The sequence below is a fragment of the Diachasma alloeum genome, unplaced genomic scaffold (genome assembly GCF_001412515.2).
Source record: "Diachasma alloeum isolate Michigan unplaced genomic scaffold, Dall2.0 Dall_scaffold_00545, whole genome shotgun sequence".
Taxonomy (NCBI): domain Eukaryota; kingdom Metazoa; phylum Arthropoda; class Insecta; order Hymenoptera; family Braconidae; genus Diachasma; species Diachasma alloeum.
The window spans coordinates 100,384-119,149 of NW_021680677.1; the positions used below are offsets into that span (position 1 = coordinate 100,384).

General features: G+C 37.8%; 2 protein-coding genes across 2 annotated transcripts in view; one reads left to right on the plus strand and one right to left on the minus strand.

Moving 5' to 3' along the window:
- The first annotated feature begins 207 nt into the window (after nucleotides 1-207).
- LOC107043040 (CD151 antigen-like) lies at nucleotides 208-5,954 on the plus strand. Its single transcript, XM_015264340.1, has 6 exons — nucleotides 208-405; nucleotides 459-641; nucleotides 1,620-1,790; nucleotides 5,502-5,591; nucleotides 5,685-5,804; nucleotides 5,869-5,954. The coding sequence occupies exons 1-6, from the start codon at nucleotides 208-210 to the stop codon at nucleotides 5,944-5,946; spliced, it is 840 nt and encodes a 279-aa protein (XP_015119826.1). The 3' UTR covers nucleotides 5,947-5,954.
- Nucleotides 5,955-6,007: 53 nt separating this feature from the next.
- LOC107043038 (teneurin-a) overlaps nucleotides 6,008-18,766 on the minus strand; it is a 136,416-nt gene continuing 123,657 nt past the window's right edge. The window contains exons 13-17 of the mRNA XM_015264338.2: nucleotides 15,557-15,741; nucleotides 14,735-14,886; nucleotides 10,469-14,662; nucleotides 10,187-10,370; nucleotides 6,008-10,005 (exon numbers count right to left, since the gene is read on the minus strand). Coding sequence (XP_015119824.1) covers nucleotides 9,050-10,005; nucleotides 10,187-10,370; nucleotides 10,469-14,662; nucleotides 14,735-14,886; nucleotides 15,557-15,741 — 5,671 coding nt within the window. The 3' untranslated portion in view covers nucleotides 6,008-9,049. The remainder of the gene's footprint in view (nucleotides 10,006-10,186; nucleotides 10,371-10,468; nucleotides 14,663-14,734; nucleotides 14,887-15,556; nucleotides 15,742-18,766) is intronic.

The following is an 18,766-nucleotide window of genomic DNA, read 5'->3' on the forward strand; positions in this document are numbered from 1 at the left end:
CAATTATCCAGTGAATAAAATTCACATTCAATGCTGTTTGAAGAAAGTTGAGCATGACTGTTTTTAGCAGTCAATTTTTTTTCTTTTATTCTCTTTCTGTCAAATTTACATGGAACAAATTGGTTAATGCTGTTTGAGGGAATTGTCTCTGTGGTTTTGTTCCGGTGGATGGAGTGGAGAGTATGATTATATTTTTCGAAAAATATTATGGGACGTGGGGAAAGCACGAATGACGAGGAAACGGAGACTGAGACCGTCGATGATGAGGTTACAGAGAGCGAGGCCTCCACTGCAGCTAGCAAGAAGGTTCAACTCCTTGGGATACCGCTATACAAACTGTCTTACAACAGACTGCCGAGAAAGTGCCTCAAGTTCTCGTTTCTTACGCTAAATACTGGCACTTTTGTAAGTTGTGTTGATTTGCGTAACCGCAGGATTTTTATTATCCATAGTATCAGTTCGCAGGAATTTCCGCGATGATAATTTCCGTGTGGATGCTTTCGGATAGTAAATTGATGCTGAGATTAACGGGACAAAAGCTGTTTGTCTCCATTCTTCTCATTATTGGAATGTTCTCGAGTTGCGTTTCATCGATTGGAATTTTCGCCTTTGTAAAGAGACGGAGGAAGTTGATGAATATAGTATGTAATGATTTTGTTTGAGGGACGACTACTATGAGTTTTAAAAGTCACGGGCTATTGGAGCGAGATTTTTCATGCATTGAAGGTCGATTATATATCTCTAAAAACGAATAATTATTGCAAAAAAATTGATTGTTTATTGTTCGTTTGCCCGCCGATGCTTGAAATGTTAAAAGTACTCCAGGACCTCCAATTTTTAAGCTACAGAGGTTTTTTGTCAAAATTTTGGAAAAAATGTGTACAATAACAACTACGAATTAGGTTTTTGAAATTCAACTCCTACAGAACTAATTTCGCTTTGTTTAATGTAAAAATTTGCGCCATTCATGTAAACTATGCAGAAAAATTATCTTTAAAATATTTAACATATATTCTCGATTTTTTCAGAAAATTTTTTCGGGCTATTTTACATGAATGTTGCAATTGTTTATTTAAAAAATAACAAAATTATTTGTGTGGGAGTTGAATTTCAAAAAAACTATTTCATAATTGTTATTGCACACATTTTTTAATTTTGAAAAAAAAACTTGATAGCCAAAAAATTGGAGGCCTTGGGGTATTTTGAATAGGGACGGTGGGGTAAAATGGACACTTCAGACTTTTTTAAAATTATTTATAACTCAGAAACAAATTTATCAATTGAGCTCAGTTTAGGCTCGTCGCAAAGGGGAAGAATTGTTTTTTGTATTGAAAAAAATATATATTAAATTTTATCAACATTTCAACCCCTCATTAACATTAAAAAAAAGTCAAAAGTGTCCGTTTTACCCCAACCTCCCCTATTTTAAGCGTCTGCAAGGCAAACGATCAATAAACCATTTTTTTTGCACTAATTATTCGGTTTTAGACATATATAATCGATCTTCAATGTATGAGAAATCTCATTCCAATAGCCCGCGACCTCTGAAACTCATAGTAGTCTCACTTTGTTTCATTCGAGTGTCTCTGAGTTAAATTGAGTGGTTTTATGTTTTTTAGTATATTATTTGTCACGCCCTGTTGTTAACAACGATTTTCTTCACCTCGATATTGAGCTCTTCTTTCTTCGATCGTATTACGAATAAAATTCATGATGATATGAAGAGCACGATGATTAAGTATCGATCGTTGGATTGGGTTACGGAGGCCTGGGACAATACACAACAATACGTATAACAATTATTGTTCTCGAAATTTTGTTAGAAGAGAGAATTTCTTTCACAAATTAAAGATATTCCAAGTACCTTGGTCATCTCATCTGTCGACATTCTTCTGAGCAATGAACTGTTCATTCGGATAGTCATTTTATTTGAATCGTAACGCGTTTGTCCAATATTCAGTAGCGAAGCAGTGAAACTATTGAAGTCGACTTGGATCTTAGTCGGGTTTTCGAGGTATATCTCCGAATCTAAGAAGGATAGCGAAATTTTTGTAATGACATTTTTTGTAACTCTTAATGAGTTCTACAAAAAAGGGTAAAACAAAAATTTTGCTATGCATTTTAGATTCCTAGATATATTCATTGAAAACTGACCAATAGTCAAACTCGACTTAGTTTTATCACTTTGCAATTGAATTAGAGTTCTCAAAAGTTCAAATAATTTTTTATTATACAGCAAAAACGAATGTCTGAATACACCTTTTTTATACATTTTTCAGACACTAAAAAACGTCTGAAAAATGTCTATAAAAATGTGTGTGAAATTCAGGCATTCGCTTTTGCTGTGTATCCATAGATTTTTCGAAATTTTAATTCACACTTTTGATGATTAAAAATCTGATAATTTCCAGTGTGGTCTAGACGAAAATATAAATGATCCTTGGATATCTTTTTCGTATCTTATAATAATAACAGTTGCAAATGGTATCATGAGAAGGGCTGGGACATTTTATTCTAAATTGCAAAAAAGACGAGATCGCATTCATTAAATTCAGAGTGTGTTTAGTCCTCTCGAAAAATGTTATGACCAAACCTTTTCTTTTTTAATCTAGAGTAAAATTCCCTTACTCCTGGATGCCTCATTTCTGCTTTTAAACGTCTTCAAGCTTGATCTTAAACTAATCACAATATTCCTTATTTTCAGAGTATTATGACGGGATCCGCAAAAACAAAGAATTAAATGAAAATTTTCAACACATTATTCAATCCGTTTAGAACCAGATGCTTAATATAAAAAACCCCAGGTGCACAATAACAATGGGAAAAAAATCCAAAGTTGCTAATTTTACGCGCGTTTGAATGAGGCATCGAGAAGCTCAGTATCTTTCCCACGTTATCTCTTAAGGGGAAACGGAACCCCTGCGTTTATATGAATCTTTAGAATTGTGTTTTCTCCTGCAATTATTATTTTTTATTCATTAAACTACTTCATTGACTCAACAATGCGATAATCGAGTCGATAAAGTAATTTCATAGATAGAAATTAATAATTGTAGGAGAAAACACAATTCTAAGATTTGATGTAGACAAAGTGGTTCCGTCTCCCCTTAAGGGATGATGGAGGGAAAACGCTAAAATTATCGACGCCCTATTCAACTGTGTGTATAAGTAGCAACAGCGATCGGCATCAATCATTATTCCAGAAATATTAAAAGAATTTTTTTCCCAAAATAACAGAATTCATTCGTTTACCATTGGGACTTCGAAATAATAAATAATCGAGAATTTAAATTTTTGAAATAACTATTATGTAAATAATTGGAAATTTTCTAAAAAATATTAGAGATTATCAAATAATCATCATTCTTTCGAATTCGATTATTGATTAGTAAAATAATTCAGAATTTAAATATTTAATTGTTGATTAATTTAATAATTGAAAATTGTTAAGTTCTATTACTTGATTGAGTATTTATGAAATTAATGGTAATGATAATTTATGATTATGCCTATCTCTGAGTAGCAATTCCAGAAATTACCTCCATTGTTATTGTGAAAATGAGTTCTTGACATTTTGCACACGGTTCTTAAATGGTTTAAATAATGTGTTAAATCATTTTCATTTGATTGTCTGCTTTTTCCAAATTTCCCCTGACCCCGCCATGATACCCTTAAGGGGTAACGGAATGCCACTAATTTTCCAAATTTTCAAACAAATTTCCTGCATAAAGTTGTCGATATTTTCACAAATCGAAGCACATTAATCTCCAGGAGGCGATGATAAAGATCAATGTGTTTTGGGTTTAAATAATATTAATAAGATTGAGCAGGAAATTTGTTTGGGAATTTCGAGGAAACGGCGGCCTTCTGTTACCCCTTAACAATAGCCCATATGCTGAAGTTGATCCAGTGTCAATTTTGGAGTCTGCGAATTATGATTTAGAGATTTCATGTTTTTTGGATAACTGAGTCTGAATTTTTTTATTTTTTTAAACTAATCCGGCATTCCATTTTCATTAACAATTTAATTGTTTAAATCGTCCTAGCACTCAAGCTATGGGAGACAAAAAAAAATTTTTTAATTCGATGATTCTAGGGGTCATGAAACGTCGACGAATCATAAAGGTTTCACTTTTGATTTTCGGGATAATTACAATAACTTCTCCTCCATTAAGATCGGGAGGAAGTTATTGTTTCTGATAAATTATTTAGGAATTAATAAGGAATAATTTGTATATTTTACCAATTTCACGTATCTTTTGTGGACCCCGAGATATGAGCAATAAACCAGTTGTGTGATCCGACACAGCGCCCTCCTGTTACTTCTGCTGCCGGCGTCCGTTGGGCCTGAAAGCACTGTGTTAGGTCGCGCAACTATTTTAATGCTCATATCTCGGAATCTAAACAAGATATGAGAATTTGACAAAAGAACAAAAAATAATTCCTTATTTAATTGTAAATAATTTCTAATCAGAAAATTTTTGTCTCCTTCCCACAGTTTGGGTGCTAGGGCGATTCAAAGAATTAAAATATTAATAACAAATAAAATGGCACTTTTTTGAAAAAATAACCGACAAATTCGGAATCAGTGACCCACAAAATACAAATTCCACACATCAAAACTTGCAAAAATTTGGCCGCATAGGCGGATATGAGCAATAAACTAGTTGCGTGACCCGACACTACGCTCTCCGGTTACTTCTTATCACGGCGCGCGTTGAGCCTGAAAGCACTGTGTTAGATACATATCTCGGAATCTGACGGAGATATGAGAAATTGACGTTATTAAATTCAAAATAATTTATAATTGGAAAATTTTTGTCTACTTCCCACAGTTCGGGTGCTAGGGCGATTCAAAGAATTAAAATATTAATAATGTGAGGACTGGGGTAGAGGAATGAAGAATAATTCTAACTCAATGTGATAATTAGAATAATGATGTGGGTGGATTTATTATAAGGGAGGGTAGGCTAAAACGGACACTTTGGACTTTTTTTGAAATATTCATGACATGTTGAATTGTTTATGAAATAGAAAAATTTTATTTTTCAATTGAAGAACAATGATTCCTCTTTGCGATGAGCAGAGACTGAGCTAAATTGACAAATCTGATTCTGAGTTGTAAATATTTCTAAAAAAGTCAAAAGTGTCCATTTTACACTACCCTCCCCTAATCTCTGATTCAACGTGTTTTCTCTCTCATGGTCGTACAATAGAAGGGAGAGAAAAGGGAACATGAGACATACGTCACATCCGCTCCTAGTTTTGGCGAGTTTCTATTACATTTCTCTAATAGAGATTTACCCTAACATTACAAATAACAAATAGAATGCCGACTTTTATGGAAAAATGACCGACAAATTCGAAATTAGCGACCCACAAAACATAATTTCTACACATCAAAACTCGCCACCTCCAAAATAGATGCAGGATCAGCTTCAGCGTACGAACTACAACTGTTTATTCCTTCTGGAATTATTGGTGCCTCTCCTCTATTATAGTTGGAATGCTGCGGTATCCGCTCTTACAAGGACTGGGATGACTATCGACTTGATATACCCCAGAGTTGTTGTGCCAAATCGATCGAGCAGGTTCAAAGCTTCTAGCAAACAAAACTGACCCAAAAATTAAATTCCGTTAATTAAAATTGTATTTCCTCCGTGTTCCTTGAAATACGTTTTCAGTGCCTCCATATGACGGGAAGTGTTGCCTTTGAAGCTGGCTGCCTGAAAAGTGCTTACCTCATGCTAAAATCCCATATTGACACAGTAGCAGTTTCCGCAATATTCGTATCCATAATCTCAGTAAGACACGAGGTACAAAATTCATCAGAAAACCTCATAAACATGCTTTCTTCTCTTTTTTGAGGGAGCGAGTTTGTTCTTTGCACTGGGAATGAAGAGGAAATTCAGGGCAATCCGTTATACGGACGACGGTTCAACGTGAGAATAAAAAGAAGACATAAATATAATAAAGAGTTTGAGTATGAATGAAAAAACACGAAACGTCTTAAAAACTGTTTTCCCTTTTTTATTATCATATATAGATTCATATATTTTCTGAAAACACTTAATATATCGCACTTATAATAATAAATATAGTAAATTATTGGACATTCTTTAATCGGGTCTCGACTCCATTTATCATTGTGCCAAAAAAATGTGGCTGTGAGTGGTTTTTAATGGAATTACCGACTATCATTAATGTTTATTTTCTTCATTTTTCAATTGAAAATAAATTTTGATCGAGAAAAGTTTGAGAATGGCAAAAAAAATGATTTTCGTTTGAATGAAGTATTAGAGTTAATTCGAAATTCTCATATTAAATACGAAATATTGACAATTTGTTTGCATATTCCATGCATTATCTCCATTTGTTATTTCTTTTGTTTGTTAACTTGTAAATATCCAATTTAATGAGTTTATTTTCAATATCAAGTATGTCTGTTTGAGGAGGGGACAGGAGTATTTGGTATTAGTAGGGTCGCATGGATTCTCATCTTTTCATTTTGTATGTCAGGCATATTTTCCATCCAATTACAGATATATTATATCATAGCAAACATCGTGACTATTTACAATAAATACAATTGATTAGATATTATATAAATAAAATATATATCGTATCGTTATAGGATAGGTTTACAGCAACACGGTGACAGTAAACAATTAGATCAGCGGCAAAATAGCATAATTTTCTACCCTAGGTAGTGGTCGTAGCTATAGCATGGCTGAAATTGTGCTCGTAATTTTCAGTTTTTCCTTCCATTGAATTTACCTTTTTTTCGTGAACCATTGCATCGCGCTTGAAACCTCCTTTAATCTTTCTTCCCATGATAATTGAATATACGAGGGTCTAGCTACCAGGCCACCCCTTATTCAGCATTTTTTAATTCATCTCTTCGCCTATTTTTTCCCACTTTAATTCATTGAAACATTTCTTCTATCAAAAAATAAATAACAAAATCGTAAAAAAGAAAGGAGATGAGAAAACTTCATGGAAGTTAGAAAAGCGATTTTTTTTCTGTTATTAATATATTAATGTTTCTCCCCTCGATAAAGTGATGTTGGTGATTGGGGGATGTTAATTTGACACTTGACATTTTTTGTTACCTTTTTTTCTCAATTTTTTAAAAAATAGTTGATTCTCTGAACGCCAGTACGTCGAAACCCGCTGACGAACGAATAATTGGATTTCAGCGTAACGAATTATCTAGACGTCATTGAGAATCTGGTTAGTCGATCTACGATATTGTCAGCATAACGCAAATTATCTCAGTTGTATTATTCGTGAATTTACTTTTTTACATATTCCAAAACGTCTAGGCAATTGTTCGCCCTGAAAAATACATAAAGCTTGCCTATTAGCTATTATAATACACTTAATGAGTAATTTATCTATGAGACATTTTGAATGTCCATTGTGCAACTATCTAGATTGCAATGGGACGCCATGTAAGTCCTCATTAAAACTTCCCCATTCATCCGTGAAGTTATCAAAATGATGCTCATGTATTTTGAAAAAAGAGTATCAACTTTTCATGTTCTCGTAATTAAAAAAAAACAGATTCATCTCAAAGACGGTCAAAGGGACTAGGAAAAAGATTAATCTCGAATGTTTATTCTTCTCTAATATCTGTTTACGGGAATTTAAATTGTTGGATAATCACGTTTTCATACAGAAAACATTTATCAGTATAGATATTACATTTAGTCTTTTTCTTTGTGAAGAAACATATTTTTTATCCTCGTGTATTTAAGATTTTTTTTTGTATTTTCATTTCGTTTTAATTCATATCCAGCAAGCACAAATATTAATGTGTATTTTATACGCACAGTTATCCAACTTTCGTGTACTTTTTCAAGTACCAACGAAGAAATCCATCACATAATTACGGTCCTTGGATCAGCCTGTCGGTTTTCAATGCCGATAATAATTCTCTCATACATTTACAGTTAATGATTTAAGTTAAAAATACAGCTCCCATTTATTTTTGACACCTCCAGAATTTAATTAACGTCTCTCATTTAGTTTTTCATTGATTCTGGAGGGAAAGCACCACTATGATACATTTAATATTCCATATTAATGAAAAAAAATACAAGAAATATGTATAAAAAAACATCAATCATCCTCCAAAAGTTCAGTATCCTGATGTTCCAAGAAATCATACATTCATCTCACTTTTGGGTCTCATTATCCCCATCCCAATTCGTCAAATGTTCAACAAAAAAGTTGTCCCAATGAAGAACGACACTGTACGTATTTCCGAGCCATGTACCAACCATTCATCAACGAGATCATTGCACCGATCTCCACATCCCCCATTAGTTCTCCAAAACTGAAAAAACAGCCAAAACCCCACCAAAACATATCACTTTGTCACTTTGAATTTATCGTCTCAATGTAACAATCACTCGTGAGTTCGATATTCCTCCTCAACCTCAGCGATGTAAAGCTAATTTATTGACTAGGCTCTTTCACTCACTCAGCCACTCAAATAATCAGGAACTCTCAGCAACGAATGACCCTGTGGACGTCTTCACCAACTGTGTCTACATTATCACCTCATATTCACACTTAACATTTTCATTATCGTCCCTGTGACACACCAAAAACAGTTACGTCTTAACGGGGCAGCGAGAGCTTTGATAACACTAGATCTCAATGATCACTCACTCATGTTCAACTCCATCACTTACAATAACATTACCCATACAATTTAACTACATAATTTAAGATCAATGTGCAAGATAAATTGCCCATTAACCTCAAGTATAATTCAGTCGAAATATTCTTCATCGTAAAATTCGTTATCACGATGGCTCCATCGAATTTGAGAATTTCTTAATTGCTACGACCCTATGGCTTTTACAATATATCATTCTGTTATTATTTCCATTTTCATAGTGTTTTGGCATCTTTGAAATACACAAATAGACTTTGGTATAAAATTTTTTGATAGTATCCTTATCAATGGTTTTGTGTACGTGTACAGTAATCCACCCATTTGTCGCGTTACAGCGGCGGTTATAAAAATCTACAACTTCTAGCACAACTCATCGAGTCGCCAGAGTTTGCAGGCAGGTGTACCTCTCCTCCTGCGTCGTTTTTTATTGGATGGATCCGCTGATTTTTTGACAAATTTAATGTTGTAGGGATCCTCAGCCAGCTCTGGATAAAGCTGAGCATCGTGGATATATTCACCCTCGTAATTCGAGGCATAACCCAGTTTAGTTATTTCGTCCTGTTCAGCAACCATCCAATCGACAATTGTTAACGTGTTGGCTTTCAATGCCTCGCGCTCTCTGTGCCACGCCTTTCTGATTGCCGTTGCCTTAGCATGATGAAGAAGCCTCTGCTTCTCTTTATCCGCCGTTGTGCCATATCGTAAATTTACCACGTAACTAGCTCCATGTATTTTAACGTCAATACTACTACCGCTGCCATTCTCATTGTCGTGGAATGTTGTATTCACATTACCCCCTAATCGTTTCAATTGCTCATGATCGGGGCCAGATTTCCAGGTTTGCTCTTTAACGAAGTAAAATGCATCCTGCTGGGCATTGTGAACGACGAATGTAAATGGCAGGAAGTAGGAGCTATTGAATACGGTTGTAAAAACGTCACGATATATTGTGTTGGCTGCTGGAACACTGGAGACGACAGCCTGACCCTCTGCTGTTCTAGATACAAGAATACCTTGGCCAAATGGTGGGTCTGACGCTGCGCCCAGACGACTTGGGATTAGTTCGCTGAGATCTTTCTTTAGGGCTGATCGGGGAGGGGCTGAGAGACTTGCAGCATCACCTGAGTGACGCTCAGCAATGTGGGCTAAGAAGCCTGACTGAACGCCAAGGTTCTTCGTTTTCTTCTTTCCCCCAAAGATGAGACCAGTTGGATTGAGAGACGGCGGCGAAAGGCTGTCCGGGAGTTCGGTGGGGAACAGCTGGGGGGAGAGGGACTTCAGGTCATAGCCGAGGTGAGACAGCCACGATATGTGATCTGAAATTGAAGAAGTATGGATTTTTAATTAAATTTTAATTCAGTTTCATGCTTGTGGACTGAAAATAGAGCGATGGAGATTTTTTTCGTTAATGGTTAATGTCCACTTCCCCACGTCATACTCCATTAAAAGAATCCCTCTAATTGTGCGTGATTTTATGAATATTCGGATTAAACTGACCTGTTGGTTGACTCGATTTATCAGCATGTCTAGCGTCTATGGGATCATTTCCATTAAATCTGTAGAGATGCAGATGAGTGGGCGTTGGAACTCTGTCAAGAATATTCTCCCAGAGGGGTGACATCCATTGTCCAATTAGTGGATCGTATACTTTTCCATTGGGCATGTGGACCAATGATGTCACCTAAAAATACAAACAAATGATATACGAATTAATAAAACATTGTCATTGTAAATTCTGGGTACCCAGTGACAGTTTGATTGAATTATTTTCGTACGAACCTGATCAAGCAATCCGCCACAAAAATCGACAGGCAAATAGAGATACGGGTTGGAGTCGTAAACAATGTGCCCGTAGGGTGACCTCATCAGTTCCCGAATGCCCTCGCCATACTGATTGAATATCATAATAGGTGTTCCACACTGATCAGTGGCAATATAATACTTGTGACGATAAATTTGTGCATATATCAAGTGTCCCCTGTCGTCATAAACAAGTGACATGAGCTTGCCATCCCTTGGACTGTATATCTGACTGACTTCGTAGGGTCTCTGTTGATTATTATAGAAGAATTGTGTGACATTTCCATAATTATCCTTTCTCGTAGCAAGTCTGTCCAAATGATCGTAGTAATAATGCACATCGAAACGTCCCTTCTTGGCAGCACGGATCAATAAACCCTTGGCATTGTAACTGAATTTCTCCTCCCTAGCATTTTGCACCACCTGACCCCTATTATCATATTTATACAGTCCATCACCAAATTTGACGATTCTATCCATGGTATTGTACTCCATGGGAATAGTATTCCCTCTGTACGTCAACGATAGCATATTACCATTGCCATCATACTTGAAACCCCAGGGCTCTTGTGCCTCAACACCAGTCAACTGTCCATCCGAATCCCATGTATAATTCTTCACATTGGTATAACTATTGACACCCACATTTCTCGTGTCAGTTCTCGTCTGATTAATTCTCCCCTTAGAATCGTGTGTAAATTCCATTCTGAATACTTCGAGTCCATGAATCATAACGGTAACTTGTGTCTCCAAAAAGTGTTTATCAGTAATACGTGAAAATACACCAGTACCATCGTAAACTTTAGTCTCATTAGGTGCAGGCCTTGAAACAGTGAATTGTCCAATTAACTCTAGTGCACCAGTCCACTGGCTGTAAGCCATTGTGTGAGACGGCAGTGTCTGCCCTCCAATTCTCCCCTGAACAGCAATTAACCGATAGTTCGAGTCATAATCAAACGTGAATTTGGCATTACTGAGACCGGTTTTAGCACCAAAGTCTATTCTCTCCTCAACCAAAAGTCCAGCACTGTACTGATAATCCCACCTGTACTCAACATCCTTCTCCGTGTGTATAACTTCGGACGGCAGTCCACTCTCAGTGTACCTAATCTCACTTTTACCATCCCCATGGACAATTTCCGACAATTGACCCCAAGGATGATACCTGTAGACTATTCTTGCTCCATCGCCAGGAAACACAGTCTGCAGTAAATTGCCATCGTGACTGTAGTGCTGCAAGTAAGCACGTGTACTGCCCGGTGGTGTATATGTGACACGAAGAAAGCCAAGCGATGCCTGACACGAGAAGGAGTGTTTGGTATCAGCTGGTAGAATGATATGCCTAAGCCCGCCATTCTCATCGTACTCCAATGAGTATTGACGACCACTGGCCAGTGTTATCGTTGATAGCATATTAAACTCATTGTACGTGAATTTACGTGTACCATCTTGGCTATTGGTGATAGCAGCAAGACCACCGAGATCATTGTAACTGTAGGATTCATCAGACGCACCCCACCTCCATCTCTCAATTCTATTGTACCTATCGTACGTTATATTCACACTGTGTCCGTGCTCATATGGCTGCCAAATCAGTGGCAATCCAGCTGGATCAAATGTCACGGTCAACAGGGGATTTCTGTATTTATCGTAAAATGTTTCACGGCTGAATGCCTGTTCAAATTCAACACCAATCACCCGTGAATCATTGACCCAAATTTCACGATTTAAAGTCTGTTGAAGGTGACTACTGTCACCAACAAGATTATACGAAGTTGTCATTGTATTCGTTAATTCACCGAGTGTTAACACTTGATAACTCCACATCGGTAGCATTTCCGCTTCAATTGGCAATGTTGATTCCAACAGTGGATGCTTTGTCAGGGCTGCACTCAAGACTCTACCACCACCTGGTAAAAGTATTTCCAAACTGCTATTAGTAAATGACGTTGCTTTTTTAACTTTAGCACCATCAGTTATCGTAAGTATGTTGGATCTCTCTGTTCTCATTTTAAACTCAATCACACGATTTTTTCCAGTTTTAGCGAGTGCCTGAAGTGGTGCCTCAACTTTAACTGATAGCCCTTCGTCGTCAGACAGGCTGGAAATTAATTTTATCTTCTCACCAGTTGGTAGAATTACCTCGGAAACTCGTCCCAAACTGTCGTAGTTGTAAATGAAGGTCTCACCACCACCAGACCGTGATGTCAATAGACCAGTACCACCGCTATCGTAATCGAATGCAATTTCAGATCTACCGGTTTCGGATAATTTCACCAAGAAACCGACTGCTGAGATTTTCAACTCGGATTTGTGGTTCTGGGTATTCTCAATTGAACTGACAACCCCTGAATAGTCTCGTAGGAATGTTATTTTGTTTCCAGCACTGTCGGTAACTGTTGATAATTTACCGAAACTCGTATTCTTGCTGTAGAGGAATGAGTATCTAGTTTTGCCGGATGTTAAATCTTTAGTAGCTACATGCTGTCCATAACGATTGAAGACATAAATTTCGTTTGACGGTGGAAAGGGTATGTGATACTCTCCACTTTCGTCGTGTGCGGGCAAATAAGGCTTCAGTGCTAGAATATGAAGACTTCCTTGATCGGCAACGTGAAGCACCCCATCAGGTGCTACAGTCAGTGTTGAAATAGCCGTAAACTTGGTGTTTGACGACAACAGAGTCTCGGAGTTATTTCCCTCATCGTTACAGGCACACGCGTCCAGATTCTTTGAACTGGGTGTAGTATTGTTACACTCGCAGAGTCTCAATCTCTCCTGCTGTTTCCCAGCAAAATGCGACATTTTCCCAGAAGAATCCACAACTCTGATAGAATTAACCCTGTGAGAATCGGAAGCAGCGATGTAGAGTGCCCCAGTAGGGCTGAAAGAAACTGCAAGAACAGACCCAAGTACTTCGTCGGGCTTCTTTACAATGAGACTCGTTGAATTCGATTTGGCCATTGCATTGTTAGCACTGCTTGTGCAATGTAGAGGTGTTCCAGCAACAACCCTGACTTTAAGATCACTCGTGAGTTTGAGAACCAGTCTGTCGTCAATAAAATGCAAGGATCCATCGAGAGGGCTGAGGGTAAGGCCAGTTGGCCACTGCAGTTGTGCCAAATGCGCTGGAATAGCTCCAACACAGGGAGCCGGTGACCAGTGATTGTGATGGCCATGATGACCCACCAGAGTATGAATAATTCCATTTGGATCGACTGCTCGGATATTTGTACCATCAGCAATATACATTGTTTTGTCAGCGGCAATGGCTATACCCTTGGGATGTGCCAATTTGGCTAGTATTGCGGGACCCTCATCACCGCAGTGTCCCTCGTCACCTGGTATGCAACGCTCACCACTGCCAACAACTGGCTCAATATTGATACTCGGGTCGGTTACATCATCCAGGGATAAGGCTTTGAGTATACGATGTTTCTCGGGGTCACTTATGTAGAGATGTCCGTCTGCTGGGGAGACACACAGATAGTACTGGTACGCCACTTGTGTGGCACTGAGGATCAATACTGTGCGAACATTCCCATCGGGCGTTATTCGACGGACAAGGTTGAAATCCCCGACGTAGATGCTACCATCTGGTCCGCTTGCTAGGGCGACTGGGGTCAGGAGGCGTGCGTCGGTGGCTCGACCCTCGCAGTTTTGACAGACGAGACCTCGTTGGAGGCCTGTGCCCATTACCACTTTCACTGCTCGTGGGTACTGCTTGAAGTGGAGGGTGGAACCATCGCCCTTCTGGAGGATGCCCTCGTGGAAGTTGTAGTGGTGGTGGATGTCGAGGCCCCAGCCACCCACGTCCGATATATCGACGTCGAAGCCCTGGAGGGCTGCTGTTTGCGTCTCCCAGATGACTGAGGGACACGTCGAGTGTTGGTAGCCGATGGATATTCTGGCTTGGGCCACTCCGTAGACTTTCTGCTTGTAGACGTTCCGCTTGTTCCAGGCGAAGGTGTGCGTCAAGTTCGGATCTGCCTCGTATGTTTTCGTATGGACTGACCCCTCGATCTCAACGTGCACGTGGACATGAGTCAGAGACTCGGGGATGAAGGAGCCTGTCAGCTGCATTCTGACGGTTGACAGGTATCCTGCTGCTCGATTGCTCTGGTACATGAGGTAGACGTTGGAGCCCGGAATGGAAATACTCTCTTGAACGATCTAATAGGGGGAACATGTTTAGTTAGCAGTTGTTTGGTATTTGCTTGGAGTTGAGATTGGTTCCTTTTTTACCTGTGACTCAGCAAACACCAAGCTCTTTCCTGGCAGACCTCCAACTTTGTCCGGCATCCAAGTGCCCACGATAATCGGCCTCACTGTTTCATGATCGTGTTCCATACAGGGCCCATGATCCCCCAGCAGTCCCATTGATATCCCTGGAAATCCTGTTTATATTTTATTTAATAAATAATAGGAAAAACTCAAAGAGAAACTAATTGAAAATGGTTAATGGAGTCTCAGGGAAGGAGGTTTGCATGGAGAGAAAAATTCAATAAAAATTACGCGAACGAAGTAAAATTCGATAAAAAGTGTGAGTCGGATTTATTTTGTAAAATTAACCAGCCGCCTAATGATTCACCGCTGTGGGGACAGCAAGTCGTTCCGTAATTTTTCCCCAACGATTGAGAAATTTAACGGAACAAAATGTAGAAATAATTCACCAGCTTCATAAAAATTGTTGAACGTTCAAAAATTTTTTATTTTGGAGGCATAATAGGTAGGGAAGGTTCTGTACGATTTTATTTCTTCGGGAAAAATTACGTGACAATGTCGTACTTTGTTCGGTGATGAACGCGTCAGATTTCTTCCCGTCCATTCCCTTAAAAAATTCCAAAAGAGATTCCCCAATGCGGATTACGTGAATTGTTCTGTAATTTTTACTGAATATTTCTCTCGGTGTGCAAGAGTGAATTATTTAATAGAAGTTATTTGAGTGGTTGAAGCCAGGAGGATTCAGCAGATGGTGAAAAATAATCAACGTAAATAGAATAAATGACATTAAAGACAGTGGAGGATTTGTCGGTTACGAGTGGAAAAGCTCAGAGGGGTACTTACCAACAGCTGGAGTTGGCGGCTGACTGGATTTATAGGATTCGCCTTCGTCGGGAAGAGTCATTACCACTGGTGGCAGTACGACAATTTGATTCCACGGTACAAATACAGTCCTCGTCAGGGGCTTGAACGGGTTGCGTTGGAACTGAAGTGTCACAGCTCCTCCGCCATTGACGAGAATGTCGAACCTTGATTGAGACACGCAATTCAAGCATTAGTGTGTTAGAAGCTATTGATGATCAAACCACGAATTGGATTTTGGGGGGGAGTATTTCGAGTGGACGCATTAACGGGAAGGATGCCCTTGAGCGAATCCCAATGGTTTGCACGCAATGATCGATTTATTCGGCGAAAAAGGAGGCTCAAGACGATGTTTTTGATTATTGATGTTCAACAATATTAAAGACAAGTGCACTGAGAGAAATAGCAACATAATATCACAAAACGAATTTGTTGCGTCAAATATCTCATCTCTTAAGAATAAAATGCTTGGGATAACAATTCCGCATAATAAGTTAGACCGTGTAATACTGTGAAATATTCACGACTTGAACACGAACACTCGGCGATAAAGTGAAAATTTCTTGCCTCGAGAAATCGTTTATTTCGTGTCAAACGATGAGAAAATTACTGAAAATAGTAAAAGCTCCGATTCAGTGAATCATGGATCAGAGAGTTTCATATTGAATGAATACAGAATTTATGTAGGGGAGAACTTTTAGATTTTTTTTTAAATATAACCGTCACTTGCTCTTAATCGCAATGAGTTCGAAGGATAGCTATAACATCTTTTTCTTTTCTCAAACTTAAGGATGTTTATCTAAAATCGCAAGTACTTGGAAAAAATTGATTTTTTTTCAACTGAGAGATGAAGATATTCCCTTCACTTTGATACAAATTTCAATCTACCAACCCATGTTCATTATTTAGAAATGTGCTAACATGCGCTTATATGGGACAGAATCATTCAAATATTTCCTCTTTTTGCGCGGGTACCCCAGATTTTTCTCTGGCCATTGGATTCAGTATGATTTTACACATTACCTTCTATTTTTATTTTTAGCGTCTTCTAGTAGGTGAATTATCAATCTGAACATAAATTTCATAAGAGCCCGTGTATAAGGAAAATCTAGTTTATTCATTTCTGCCGAGACTATTGCGATTAATTTTTTTTTAACGTTAGAAAAGTTAGTTTTATATGTATCAGCCGAAAAAATTACAGAATTTTCTTTAACCATGAAAAAAAACACATTTACCGACACTGGCTAGACATCCTTAATTTGTGTCTTCAGGAATATTATACAATTTCCAGAAAAAAAAATCATTTTTTTCATTCAATATCATCCACCTTTAGCCCGAAGAGCACAGATTTGTTGTCTGAAACTTACCATGAATTGATCGAATATGCATGCGAGGTTCACCACTCAAGAAATTATTTTTGTCATATTATGTCTATTTTTCTCTCAGTGTATTGGAAAATCCTTCTTACACAACATTATTCCTCCAGGGAAATGAAAGGAACGGCACATTTTTCAAACATATGAAACTCATAAAATCACTTATGGATTTTTCCACTAATGAGATGATTTATCTATCGCCACATCAAATTTAAAAATCAAGAAAAAGAACGACATAGTTCAACGATGGTTCTAGGATGAAATCATATTCGGAATACATTGCACGTATATGAATCTGACAAAAATAGAATGCACATTTTGTTGTTCATGTTAAAAAAGTGTACAAGGTGGCCCAAAACGAATCTGGCATATCGTGAGGGTAGCTCGGGGGTTATTTAGAGACGAAAACTAGTTAAATTTTTGTCTCCGACGCTTTGTTTATGAGTTATCAAGAAAAAAAAGGGCAGCCAATATAACGGTATTCCCCAATAGAGAGATCATACCCCCTTTCCCATTCAAGACGGAAGGATGATGGCATTGCATGTCCAATCGATTCCAATCAATTTCACTTCTTGGTATTGACTGAGAGTACAGATATGAAGTTTTTACGTTGACTCTGATTTTTAGGGTTACATTGCGTTTAGGAACCAAATGGCTCTGACGCCGTGTTGAAATTCATGACGGGTTTTTGTCACCCGGCATGATGATAGAAGAACAATCGAATTGCCATTATTCCATATGGCAATATGAAATTGGCATTATTATTATTGCCATTAAATGCCCAATCGATTTCCATTATTTTCATTCCTCCAGTCGAAGTGAAAGAGGAGATATGAATTATCCAAAAAGGGTCATTTGCGGTGGACTCTTGCTTTATTGACGAATAACTCCTTAACCTGTCAGTAGGCACGCAGTTCCACCAGCATTCTTGAGGTGCGCAATGAGAGTTTCTCTCATCGGCTTCTCGTAAGGATAGAGCTAAATATCGCCACAGGCGGCACTGTTCGAAGTTTAGCGGCGCGAGTCCCGTACTCGTAACACATGCAACATTTCACTTGAGCCGAAGAAAATATTTTTTTCATTGCTCAAGCCCAAAAAGGGCTCTTTTACCGACGGTAGTTAAGCATGAGAAGTAGGTCTTTTTACCGTTGAGCAGTATAAAAGTGAGAAATGCACTACTTAGGAGTGAAAAAGTGAGAAATGCACTCCTTAGGACTGAAAAACGTGTGGCGCCACCCAGCGTTAATGTACCGAAATATAAAACTACATATAAAAACTGATAAATTCAGCCAGTGAATCCCCTTCATTATCTTCAAAATTGTTAAATTTTAAATTTGAAAATACACCTGAAAATTAAAATGAAAAATAAATTATTAAAAAATCTTAATTTTGATAATAATAATATTAGAAATATCATTTCATAGAAAATTTTTTATTGAAACTCTGAAATAAACTACAACGTAAACGCAAGAATAATACTCATAGTTTAAATAATAAAATCTAACAAAACAATCAGTTATGCCCATCTATCTCAACTAAGATCTCGAGATTCACTTATTTTCCTTATTTTCTTTATCAAATACTTTAAAATTTGAGCAATTGTAAAAATTGAGATTGATATTTGGATGGGAACGTAGAAGTTGATTCAACTGTAGATTTGGAGCAGGATCTGGTGAGACATCATGAAGTGGAATTGGTGAGATGTCGTTGATCACAGGTTGGGGAATACGATTACAGAGAGATGATGGTGATTTGTTGGCTTCTCTTGGAGTTGTTGTTCCCCGGCTGTGGCGGGGAAATTTAAATGCATTTGATT